This window comes from Empidonax traillii, unplaced genomic scaffold (genome assembly GCF_003031625.1).
Source record: "Empidonax traillii isolate 1590-97213 ecotype Southwest subspecies unplaced genomic scaffold, ASM303162v1 scaffold48:size2401408, whole genome shotgun sequence".
Classification (NCBI taxonomy): domain Eukaryota; kingdom Metazoa; phylum Chordata; class Aves; order Passeriformes; family Tyrannidae; genus Empidonax; species Empidonax traillii.
This window is the reverse complement of record NW_020955241.1, coordinates 902,244-915,482: the sequence shown is the minus strand read 5'-3', so window position 1 is coordinate 915,482 and position 13,239 is coordinate 902,244. Positions and strand designations below refer to the sequence as shown.

Genomic DNA, 13,239 nt, shown 5'->3' with positions numbered 1-13,239 from the left:
CCTTTACAAGTGAAGCAACAAAGACAATTATAACTTACATAATTTTTTAACAGTGAGGAAGGGATTAGCATTTTTAAGTTAATTTGGTGGTTTGCAAGTATTTGGCAATAAAATTTGATTTCTTTACTAGTTTTTTTCTTTTACAGCAAGGATAAATAAAGCTTTGTCACATATTATAGCAGGCTTGTCCTTCACAAAAAAACCACTTTTCAAGTCATGGAAAAGTGAGTTTTATATCCACCAACACATAACTAAGCAAAACTTAACTGAAGTCCATTCAGCACATTCAGTTCCCAAAGAACAGTAACATGAATGATTAACTTCCACAGACACATGGAATGCTGTAAGTTATCCTGAGGCAAAAGACTTGTAACACACAGAAGTTGAAACTGTGACTTCATCTGTACAAAGGCCTTCTCCTTCTCTAAAACAAAGATGGATATTTCATGCTTTCCCAAGACATTTCTTAATGAAATATCCCACTAACTTCTGTGGCCTCTGCTGATACTCCACAAGGACATCATGTGAGCTGCTGATTTGATCTCCTTCGAGCCGATTCAGAAGAGTGACACACACTACAGCAGCTAGAAGTTAAAAGGCAGAATTAGTTAGAAATAACATTCTGGCACTTGCATAGTCCAAAAGCACAAGTATAAGTATTTGAATGAACATCTAGAAGATAAGAATTACAAGAGAAAACAAAACCCAAGAAAGGGTGTGCAGTAACACAAGATGCTAGGGTACTAGCATGCTGTGGAGGATATAAGTCAGAAGTAGCTTAAGAGATTGCTACATTAATAAAGCCAGAGTTCTCAGGCGGTTGCAGACACTTATTGTTATATCATGATTCTTATGTTTTTCTGGACAGGAAGTATATTTCACAAGTAGCCAGGAATTGACTGGTAGGAAGTGACTAAACACACTGTTCCAGCAGATGTAGTTACAGCCGTCTCCCTTAACCCCAGCCCAAGTGCCTGTGCTGTAAGTGCCATGCCTCAGGAAGCAGCAGATAAGCCCCCTCCACATTCACACACAGGGAGCACTGCAACCACATAAGGACCCCGTGGACCATCTCAGGCTCATCTGCTGCCTTTCAGCACCAAAGGCAAAACCCCTCCTTTCACTCCAGCTGAGCTCTCTCCCTCAACCCTATCACTGTGCTCTGTTTGGTGTTTCTTCCAGAGAGAATTTGCAGAGCACAAGCAGTAAATACACATTACAGACCTACAAGGCAGAGACAGCAAAAAGGACCAGGCTCCATAATGGCTTGGGAATATCACTGATTGGGTTTTTAATCACTCAAAACAGTAAGAACTAAGGTTGTTTGATATAACTGTAGGCCTTTTTGCTTGTATTTCTTCACTTCATCCTCCTTAAGTTTAAGAAGTCTGAGTGTTTTAAATTGGCAAATCCCTTGCTAAGGAAAGTGACAGAAGACAGTTTAGACAGTAAGAAGAAAAATACTGTATTACATTATTTGTAATTGCTTTTTCTCCCCCTGATCTTTACTGAAAATTAGTTTGCGTTAAATATTTGAAAATTCATTTTATGATTGGGAATGGTTTATTCATGATGCTGCTAAAACTCCTCAACTGTTTAAGAATCAAAGTTTTACATCTACTAAATACTTATATTTTCAACTTGATATGAAAGTATAGAAAGTATAGTTCTATACATATGAGAATCAACTTATTGCTTAAACTAACCAGTTGCTCTCTGTAAACTTCAAAAGCTAACTGAACAATGAATGATGGGGTAATTAGGTATTTAAATGATTTACATGGTTGCCAGGGGCTGGAATAGCAAATGACAGTAGCAAACTCTGTAAAAACTATATGAAGTTTGATAAGTTGTGACACATCTGATACAAATCAAGCAATTGTAGAAACAAAATTTTAAGCAGAACTGGCGGGGTGGGGGTGGGGGCTTATGTGCAAAAGGTATGTTAACACTTCATTTGCAGTTTTTAACCACAAACCCCCCACAGTGCAGAAAACTTCCTGTAGGTTGGATAAAGTGAGTTGGTTTACCTTTGACACCGCTGAGATTACACATTGCAGCAAATACAGAAGACTCCATCTCAATGTTTCTTACACCAGAATCATAAGCTTTCTTCAAATATTGAAGTTTTTCCTCTTCATTGTATAAGCAGATTGCACCATCCAACCTGCCCTGTCCTAGAAAGTTATTATGTGGAAAATTTCAGAGTGATGAAGTCACAAAGCAAATTCAGTTTTGAAAACACCCATTTATTACAGTTTCCCCTATACAGTGTTCAGCTTTTATTACTACTCTTTATTTTTGTGCACAAGACAAATAGGAAAAAGTGATTCTTAGCTATTGCTAGAAGTTCTACATAATAGTTGTATTTTTTATAATGTGAATCATGGTAATTTAACTGGTCTCCTTCAGCTTAAATTCTCAAATTCACAGACAGGAAACCGTACATAGTAGATTCCCACATGTGCAGCAAGCATCAAAATTCAGCAACAAACTATAAGTTGTATGGAAGTGCTGATTTTTTTAATATGTTTAACCATTGTCTAGAAAAACTGCCAGGTTTGAAAATGATTTTGTGTTTCTACTTTGAAAGGATGAACATTTCATTACTTACAGACTCTTTAGGGTAAGCAACGAAGAGTCTCTTAAGCTAACTAGCCAGTATAATTTTTGAGAAGAGTTTTATTTGAATTATTCAAGAATAGCATCTACAGATAAAATAGTAGCAGGTTATGTATAGTAAAGTTAAATTACACTGTATTTTACCCAGTATCTTCTTGGTTTTGGAAAATGCACTCCTGAATAAATGCCCTTGAGCCTATTCTCAGCTTTTGCTGTATGAGTTGAAAATGTCCCTGACACTTTGTTTTAGTGTTGCTTGCACCTGTGGTTGGTGCGTGAGGAGATACACGACTGATAGTCTGTGCTTCTGCCCAAGCTGGAGCACTGTGACGATGACCATGCATTTCTCCTTGCACTGCACCCTTTGTCACCTACTCAGCAACACCCAGAGAAAGTGGGATCAGGTGCCATTTACACTCTATTCGTGAAAGGTTGAAAGATGTTTCTCAATAAATATCTAGATTGGAGAGACCAGAAAAGCACCTCAATGTCTGGATGTTTATCCAAAGTAAGCCTTGGAGATTTGTGCCTCCTACGAAGCAGCACTGACGCAACTCAGCAAAATACTGTCTTCAGTTGTCTGATCACTGCTTTGCTCAAAATGAAACAAGTTTCAACAATTCTTTTAGAAAATATTTACTTTAGGTATTTAATTAGTGCAAAGAAAACCAATCCCAAACCAGTTACAAATAATTTTCATTCCTCTATTTGTGACAAATATACCAGACAAGTACATGTAGACTCTATGTACTTCAGAGGATCTATTAAAGCTGGACGGGCATCTCCACAAAATTAAAAGTTTAATACAGCAAACTGGTAAGTACAATGCTTAATTTTATGTAGATGAAAAACTGATTAATTACGATTGGTGAGACAACCCACAGTAGGGAATGTGTTCTGTTCAGTGAACTGGAAGCTTAATGTTACTATATTATCCAATATTTATCTATTGCTTCTTACCAATAATTTTCTGCTAGTCTGTCACCAGCCTTACCTTCATAGAAATCCAAAGTGCACATGGTGTTCCCAATGACTGTGTTGAACTGACCAATTTCTTTACTGCACTGCATCAGCTCCTGAGCCAGCTGTTCATCTAGGTTAGTACTGCGAATTACTGTCTTTCCCAGAACAACCTGTTCCAGCTGAGGTTTGAAGGTGGCATCTACAGACTGCCTAGTTATAACCACTGAGCCTGGCTCCAGACCTGCAGTAAAAAGAAACAGATGTAACTTCACAGTGCAGTTAACACTTCGTTTCCACAGACATAAAACATACATCTTGACCCAATCCCGCTTCTTTTATAGGTGGTAATTTTGCCCCTGAATTCATCAGGAGACTTTTCTGCCTATGCCTAGCTGCTTCCATTTATTATTACAAATAATTTCCGAAAGAATTTTTTTTTTCCCCACTACATGTTCTTTCTTATATCACATTTTACATAGAGGACAGGAAGGTCCTTCTCACAGTCAGATCTCTTAAGTGCATTTTCTCTATCAAAAGGCAGGTTTTGCCTTTACTTTCAAAATTACAGAAGAAAAATGATTCAGCTCCTGTGGAAAACTGTTCTGACCATCAATCACTTACACACAGAGAGATGCCCAACTTTCCTACAACGATACTTATGTTTACAGAAATAAAACAGAAATCAGAGGGAAAATACCTATTCCACCTGAGGTGCCAATGCGAATGATGGTTATGTTGGAACACTTGGCATGATACAACAGTTTGATCAGTTCGTGCAACATGATTGAAATAGAAGGAATGCCCATACCATGCTGAAAAGAAAGCAGAAATTCATACTCCACATTCACATAAGTAATGCAAAATATATATGGAAAAAGGAGCTGAACATTTTCTCCTTCCTGGTACTTTGTTCCAAATGCCACCTAACTCACTCCCACAAAATCCCCAATCTCTGGGCCTATTGAAAGGCTATTATAGATAAACACAGAGACTCCTACTGACTTTGGTAGATTGTAGATGAAATACATTATTTCTAAAAATCATGACTTATAAAACATTTACATTCTCAAGAGTATAAACAGTGTCCTTTCCCAATAGCTGACTACTGCACTTCATCAGGGAACATTTCCTAAACACAAGAAAAACCCCACTCTGACTTTTTCACCAACCTGAAGTGCTAGTGAATAGTTAAGCTAAATTTTTTTCAAAACACAGACATCGTGGTTTACTCTCAGTGTTCAGCAAATAGAAGTCCACCTTAACTTGTGCAGCACTGTGATAATTACAGATCGAAAGGGTGCAGAGTAATATTACAGTTTTGCAATTGCAATTGAAGTATATAATTGTATTTACAAATTAAAGGTATGAAGTTTTAAAATGCATATATGAGTTGGCAGCACCAGCCCCATGGCATATGTCTAAGCCATATGGCATATGTTAATACTATAGTTTTAAGCTATAGTAGCATATTTGACGGTGCCATTGTAGAGATGTAGCTCTGGATGTGATACAGCCATTTTCTCCAGTACCCCACATACCTCAGGTGACATTTTGTCCCCATTACTTAGGCTACAGAACAGGGATGAGGCAAGAGTAAGTCTGCTTAAAAAATTGATAACACCATTCCTGCAACACCTCAGTGGTACACTGAGGAAAAAGGATGCAAGAAGGAAAGAAGGTGCTGCAGGTTTTCCCTCTTGTGAGAAAGGGTTGAAAAGGAAGTCTTAGTTAGCTGGCTGCACTATTTTGAGCACAGCTGATACAAACTTAACAGCCTGACTCAGCCTATCAAAGGTTTAAAAGAAACACGCATTCATAATTTCTACTTTGAACAGCATCGCTGAACTGCGTCCCATATCAGACAACATGAGGCACTCACACTGACAGACAGAACAGGTCCCACTTTGTACATGGCGTAGCGGTCAGTGCCCGCGCAGATGTTGGGGTAGTCACAACCGGGGCTCCCAAGCCCCAGCTCCTCCGCTATGTAGGCGATAAAAGCTTTCATCCGTGAAGGGCTTCCTCCAACACACACAAACTGTGGTGGACAGTATTCAACAAAGCAAAACCAGTTGCGTGATTCAGTAGGTCAAGGAATGTGCAAAGAACAACATGAGTATATGCAAACGCTTTCAGTAAACACTAAGTTATCCCCAGATATAGTTCTTCTCGTAATCATTCTAAAATATCACGAAGAAAAACTAAGGAAAAAAAACACAACTGTCTATATAGCACTTAATTGCCTTCATCCTTTTTAAACTAGTAAAAGACAAATACTGGCATGAAGACCCAATAAATAGGGGTTCTAACTGAACAGAGCCTACAGCATTTGCCTTTTTACTGAATAGAAAGAGACAGCCAAAACCAATTATCCCCAACTTTTTTTAGATACAGAAGGTGACAAGAACCCACAAAAACTTTTCCCCTTTGCATTCATTCCTCAGTCAGTAGTCTGCTGACATATTTAGTCTTATTTTGAAGACAGCTACACTTGCATTTTCTGCGGAAAAGATCAGGTTTGCTGAACACAGCAAAGCCTCTTACCTTTACATCTCCAAACAGTGCCGGAAAATCATGGGTGCCAGTCCCAAGAGCAAAATGGTACAGGATGTCTTCTTTCATTTTCTCCAGGTGAGGGTTGCACAGATGGATAAAATTCTCTCTGCCAAGACAGAAGCATTGTGAAACATAGAGAGTGTACACAAACCCACATGTTGAACAGATGCCAATTCTTCAAAGTCAAGCAGATGAAGTTGGGAAATACCACACATATGCATTACCTTATTTTGATTCCTCATGCATTGGGCTGAGGAAATCCTAAATTTTGTAACTGCCTTACATCTTGTAATAAATCACATATGACATTTAATATTCCATTCATTGCACAGGTGAAATTGCTGAAGAAAAGTCCAGCTGCTAGGATGCATTTCCAACTGTGCAACATTCACCTTAAACAATATTAAAGATGTGAACCACAGTGGGTCTTTATGGTAAACAGAACAATAGGAGCAGGACCAGGGAATATTTGATAGACTACCTTACCACAAAGATAATCTATAGTAAAGCTGAAAAGCAAACAGCCTCTGTTTTGACTGAAACTCCCGACCACCACCAACAGCTACTTGAGAAGGAGGGGATGCTTTGGGCTTTTTAGACAGGCACAAAGTGGATTTCTCTCAATTTGGTTGTGTCATATACACAGGAGGAAAAATATCCTTCAACACGAGACTGATAACAAGGGTACAGAGAATCTGAAATAGGAGAGGAAAGAGGGAAATGAAAATCTGAAGCAAAGAGAAAACTACAGGAGAGGAAAAAAAAAAGGAAAAGACAGGAAGAGGTAAAAAGAATTAATTTCTTCTTAAGTTGCTTCTTGTAAGGAAGTGATACAACTTAAAATACAAGTAAAAATTAATATGTCTAAAGAGCCAGGAAATGACAGGGCAAAGAGGGAAACCTGAACTATTTGGCATATGGGATCACCTTCATGGAAAATTCAATAGTAGACTAACTAAACAAGCTGATTCATAAACTGTCTGCCTTCTGTGCTTGATGTTTTGAGTTCAAGTGAAATAGGTTGAAAAGACTAGTCAATAATCACAAGCTTAAGCAGAACCTTGGCCAGTACTTCAAAGTAATTTCTGAGGGATGGAATCAAGCAGTAAATAGCTTTCAGACACAAGAAGATGGGTTAGCTTAATTAATAGCTTAATGGAGGCTCAGTTTAGGCACAGCGCAGCTCAGCAAATTCAAACTGCTTTGTCAGAAGAGATGAACAAAAAAGTTCACCTGAATTTTACGCAAAAAATCATTAAGACTTTGCAGGAACAACTCTGAATCCTAAACAGAGGCATTTAGCGCTATTTTAGATGGTTTAGGTTATCTTGTCTGCCTTTTAATGCCTCTCCAGAAAAGCAGTGCTTTCCTGTAGGTCCTGCGCAGGAAGTATTGGTTACCTTAGGAAGCCTACAATGGCCAAAATGCCCACATTGAGGTCACTGAACTGTTCCTCAAAAAGCAAATAGTTACAACCCAAACATTGCTGAGTACAGCAATCGCTTCTGCTCCTGGCATTCTCTTTCCAGTATCACTAACTATCCAGTAACAATTGCACAACCAAGGAAAAAGGTGCCTTCCCAACCCACCCTATCTGTCCTTGCTGACCACAGACAACTACTTTCAGAAACTGAAGGAGCTGCCCACTCAGGCAGCTATTCGCCCCTTCAGTAGGAATTTCCTTCCATCTATGACGGGCCCCATTTGCCTCTCTTCATACAAATCCCGCTTGAGGTGGAACCAAAGACTGGTTGCCTTTGTTCTTCCTCCCAAGAGACCTGTTTGACTCTGGAAGAACTAAAGAGCAGGTTTATGGCTTGTCAGGAAGGCAAATACAGCCTAGGAGTCTGCCAGCTCATGTGAGCAGAATTCCCAGGCTGCCTTCCCTGAATTATTCCTGATCATTTTTGTGGGAGTCCCTACCCTTATTTACTGGATCACTCACTAATGCAGATCCTATATTCGGCTGTGCTGATGTTCATTGGAATGGTTTTTACATACAAATAGGATATGATTTGAAATCACTTTACAACCTGTTCTCAGGCAACCAAAAAAAAAAAAAATTCCTTCTTTATGAGAACACTGGCAATAAAAGCCTCTCTCCAGGAAATAAACTGGGAAAAGGCGAGGCCTCTATTAAAACTACAGGGAAATTCATGTGGTGTGTGCCAACACCACTGTCCTCATGCCTGGCAAAACACAGCCTCCTTCCTCAGCAGTGGCTATATTCCACCCTTTTCCTCTCACACCCCACCAACAACGCTCTCTGACCCACCACCTCACTGCAGCGCTGGGCCGTTACCAACTTGCACGGCTTATCTGCACATCTAATTGCAGACTTGGGCCCTAGGGTAAAATGGGCAATAAAAACAAGCATATTTCTATGTGTACATAGGACCAATGCCATAGATTTACAGTAGAGGCAAAGTTTGCTTGATAAAAATCTTTGGCATGAAAATTTCAGGTGAAGAAAATTTATTTCCCTCCAGCTGTTGTAAAGCACCTACAACTGCTGAGGGTTTAAATAAAATAAAAGTATCTAAAGACTAAACATGCGTGTATGGTATTAGTAAAATAAGCTTAAAGTAAACATTAGAGAAACACATTGAAATATTTGTTTCAACTCTCAAAGCAGGTAGGTCTGATCATATGCAGCAACCATAGTCGACATTTCAGTAGCTCACTGGATTAAAATAAGTTAATAAATAAAAACGTCACCCAGGCTTGGAAAAAATCACTGTTGAAATAAAGGAAAATGGCTAGCTCTGTGGTATCAAAACAGCTTCTACTGTATACCTGATGTTATAATCAATATTTGTATAATATCTTAGCTAAATGAGTGTGTAATGAGTTTGGGAAGGAAGGTTAAGTAGACAAAGTAATTAATTTCTGAGTCTTACTTTGAAGCCTGTTCATCATCAGTTTTCTTCTCATTTGAGGCACCAGGAGCCATGTGTGTTTATACCTAGAATTATATTTAAAAAAATAGATATAAGTGCATCAGAGTAGTCCCATCTGTAAAGCTAGAAGCATTAACAGAGAAACCTTCTGTATCTATAACTCTCATGAATATTAAATCCCCCCAAATAATCCAGCCACACTACAGCTTTTATAACTGTAGCAAAATGAGCATCAACAATATTTATCGCTGAGTATCACCATAACTGATCATCACTTTCAAAATGCTCAAGCCTAAACTAATCCCTTGCTAACATAGCCCCCACCTCACGACTGCCTCCGTTCTGTGCTACGAGCAGCAGCAGGCTTGTGGGACAGAGAGAGGCAAGTAACTAACTTACTAACTAGCTAACTAACCCTGTTTTTTCCATACCTCCCACAGCAACAGGGACTTCTGAATCAGCTTCAGCCCCCTTCCACCTCTGGCTCCAGAAAGTCTCCAAAGCTCAGCTCTAACTGTCAGACGCCTGAAAAACCCAAGTCCAGGAAGCATCTAACTCATAATATCCTCTTCATTAAGCTCCTCCTACTGACCTTAAGAGCCCTTTGTCTGCCACAGCGTAAAGGCAAGGAACACGAAAGTAAAACATGACTCTAAAAAGGCACAGCCCTCCAGCTTATCATCCATCCTGAAAATTTTTTGCTAATCCATTGCCCGAACCTATACCCAAAACCTTCTCCTTTCTGAATTCTTCTTTACATTTCAAGAGGCAAATATATCACTAAGGCTTTGGTGCTGATACAAAGACAGAATCATAATTATAGAATGATTCATTTATTATTATTTTCAGAAGTGACTAAGGCTATATGCCGAAGTTGGTACTTCCTGGGAATGCCCTTCTGGGAAGTACTGAATCACAAAGTTTTGCTCTACCCTTCCCTAAGAAGGGCCTGACAGTACAGAGGTTATAATAGAGACAGGACTTGTAATCCTTAAAAACACCAGGATTACACTACAAGGAAACAGAAAGAAATTGGTCTTGCAATAGAATTACATCATATGTGATGTAATTCTTCTTTTGAGAGAAGTAAACAACCAAAAAAAATAAACCAGAGGCCTGCCTGTTAAAAGTACTGAATAATGGAAATGTATTAAAAACTACACAATTAGTTTTCTTAATTTAAAATATTAACCTTTATTAAATAGACCTAAACTTTACACGTACTAGATATACTAAATGTATACAACCATCTATGCTCAAGGAGGTAGAGTATAAAAGTCGCATTCAGAATCAGTTACACATCCTTATGGTGGTATGGTTAGAGTCAGCTACTCCAGAGTATCACCATCATTCCACGGGAAAATGAACCATTTCTTCCAAGAAAACTACAGTGCTGTGAGCCCTAGTAAAGAGGAGCTGGAAGTTGTGAAGAGGAGTTGGAAAGTAAGAAAAAGAAACAGCAAAGTGATTTTTATGTACTGGGATGACATAGGGTTGCAAACAAACTGACGATATTCATTTAGCTGTTGTTCACAGGATTAAGCATCCACGTGATTTTTAATGGTGTTCTCCATTCTGTGATCCCTTAAGTAATGATATACTTCAAAAAACTGAGAACAAAGTTCTGACGGTCCAAAGGTCCAGCATACCCTTTCCAACGGCTGCAGCTGCCTTGGCAGGAATGGAAGTAAGGAGCAAACATAAAGCAGCTTTCCTTGCCATCAATCAGGTAGTAGCTGACAAGCAGCCAGTTAATATAAAGCCACAAAACTCTCACACTGTCTAAATAAATGGAAATTTTTACAGCCATTTCAAAAGTTTCTGTAGTGTGCCTCAGCCTAAGTTAAAACTGACATTCAACAATAATATGCTCCTGATTCAGCTCAAGAAAGGGCATGGCCTGCTTTAATGTATGTGCACATCATAGGATAGTTTGGGTCAGAACACACCCTAAAGATCATCTAGTTCCAACCCCTCCACCACGGGCAGGGACACTTTTCACTAAAACAGAGTACTCAGAGCTCCATCCACCCTGGCCTTGAAAACCTCCAGGGACAGGGCAACCACAACTTCTCTTGGGCTGCTCCAAGTGTCTCACCATCCTCTAGTGAAAATTCCTAATATCCTCCAGAGCGAAGAATTACTAGTATCTCATCTAAACCTCTAAATCCTCAGACTGGTGTTTTAAAACTATGAAGGATTCATTACAACAGCCGTCTCTCACATCCTCCCCACACCCGTCATTTTTTAAGAAAGCCAACAGCCAATAGTTTCTGTACGGAAAAGCTCTGGTTCGGTGTTGATCCATCATCAGGAAAAGCTGAAGTCGCTGCAAAATTGATTTTACCCCGCGGGTCCCCTCCGGAGGCCGCCCCGCCGCTTCTCGCTGCTGCCGGAGCGCTCCCCCGGCCCCGCAGACGGAACAACCGCCCAAGCATCGCCGAAAACAGAGATCGCCCTGCCCGACCCGACCCCTCCGCCCGCCGCCCCGCCCTTCCCCACCCGCTCCCCGCCAGCGTCCCCGTGAAGGTTGGGAGATGCCCCGAGCACCTCCTCACCCTCCCGGGGGCGGACCGCCGGGAATCCGCCCTCCTGCCACCGCTCCTACGGCGCGGCGCCCGGTGGGACGCGGCTCTCACCGCGGGGGCGGCGGGATCCGCCGCTGGGAAACGAGGAGAGCGGCTCGCTGCTCCCGGGAGGGCTGCGGGGCCCCGGGCCGAGCCACCTCCCGCTGGCGGCGGCACCGCCCCGCCCAGGGCCCGGTTAACCCCCTGCGCGCCGTGCAGGCTGCGGGAGGGCGGCCCGGCGGTGCGGGAACCGCCGTGTTCCCGGGCGGGCACAGGGAGCGGGAGCAAGGCGGCCGGTGTGAGAAGAAGTGTGTAAAGAAGCGGGAAAGAGCGGGGCTCCACGGGAGAGCTGCCGCCTGGGCACGAGGGTTCGGAAGGACCTTTTCCTAGAGATACAGATACGCACGCAGGTGCGGGCACGCCGAGGATGGTGGAGTCGGGTCGGGCTGTGCGGGCGTCGCTGCCTGTGCCTGTGTCTGCCTGAGTGTCGGTACGTACCGGCTGTAACCGCCCTGGCCGCTCTCACAGCAGGGATGGCTTCGGCTGCTGGAACTGACTATTTAGTTGGAAGGGACCTACAACTGATAGCTGAGTTTTGAGATGTCACAAGAACTGACAGTTTTTGCAGAGGAACGTGCCCTAGGAACTGCATGTATCTGAGCCGAATCATTTAAAAGGACTAACCAAGCAAAGTAAGGAAACAGGGAAGAAGGGAACTGAGGCGGCCAGCCAAGCAGCAGCAAGTTACTCTGTAACCAAGGGTATTGTCTTAGAAGTTCATAAGGTGGTCACTTAGAACTTTAGGGCCTCCAGAAATAGATGACCACCAGAGACCCCCAATGAAGCCCCTCAGAGACATATTATAGGGATATGTATATCTATGCTAATAAGTGTTAGAAATGTGATGAATATGTAACAGGAATATGGGGAACGAAAAATGAATAATCAAGTAATGCTGACATATAAGCTGCAGTGGAGCTACCTCTGCGTGCACTGCGGTGGGCTGATTCCCAGGGCACCATGAGTGATGTGATTACGCAGCACATCATAATAAAGAATGCCTGCCTGCTAAAACTCACAAAGTGAATCTCAGAGGTTTCTTTATTTTAGGTAACACAATGACCACTTAGTCCAGCTGCCTGACCGCTTCAGGGTTGACCAAAGATTAACATAGCAAAAAAATAAAATAAAAAAAAAAATAAAAAAAAAAAAAAAAAAAAAAAAAAAAAAAAAAAAAAAAAAAAAAAAAAAAAAAAAAAAAAAAAAAAAAAAAAAAAAAAAAAAAAAAAAAAAACATAAATCACACTGAAAGCATAAATTTAATGTTATTCATACAGTAACTGAAGACACAAACTCCACAATTCTACAACGCAATTTTAAAAATACTTTTTTCTACCAGAACCACTCTGTAGTTTGTCACAGTAGGGAATTCTTGGGAGACAGAGCAACTAAAGCCTGTTTGGTACATGATCTTCTGTGCCTCAGGATGGTAAAAACATTGGGCACAAGGCATTGCTGAGATGTACTTATTGCAAAATTACATACGGGGCATTTAGAATAAAATCTCGTAATATTCTGTCTCACACCAAAGGACTTGGAATGGGTATAAAAAAGAGACAAACCCCCTGCAC

General features: G+C 40.9%; 1 protein-coding gene across 4 annotated transcripts; it reads right to left on the bottom strand.

Moving 5' to 3' along the window:
* Positions 1 to 170: 170 nt before the first annotated feature.
* Positions 171 to 12,119, bottom strand: UPP1 (uridine phosphorylase 1). Of its 4 annotated transcripts, none has more exons than XM_027878961.1 (8): positions 12,107 to 12,119; positions 9,042 to 9,106; positions 6,130 to 6,247; positions 5,465 to 5,623; positions 4,283 to 4,397; positions 3,617 to 3,826; positions 2,031 to 2,177; positions 171 to 584 (listed from the first exon to the last, which is right to left on the bottom strand). In XM_027878961.1, exons 2-8 carry the CDS (start codon positions 9,092 to 9,094, stop codon positions 445 to 447), a joined length of 942 nt encoding a protein of 313 aa, XP_027734762.1. In that variant the 5' UTR covers positions 9,095 to 9,106; positions 12,107 to 12,119; the 3' UTR covers positions 171 to 444. The 4 variants fall into 4 exon arrangements, with proteins under 4 accessions (XP_027734762.1, XP_027734761.1, XP_027734759.1 ...); XM_027878960.1 differs by lacking the exon at positions 12,107 to 12,119 and adding an exon at positions 11,821 to 11,880; XM_027878958.1 differs by lacking the exon at positions 12,107 to 12,119 and adding an exon at positions 11,684 to 11,804 and having other exon boundaries at positions 9,042 to 9,107.
* Positions 12,120 to 13,239: the final 1,120 nt, after the last annotated feature.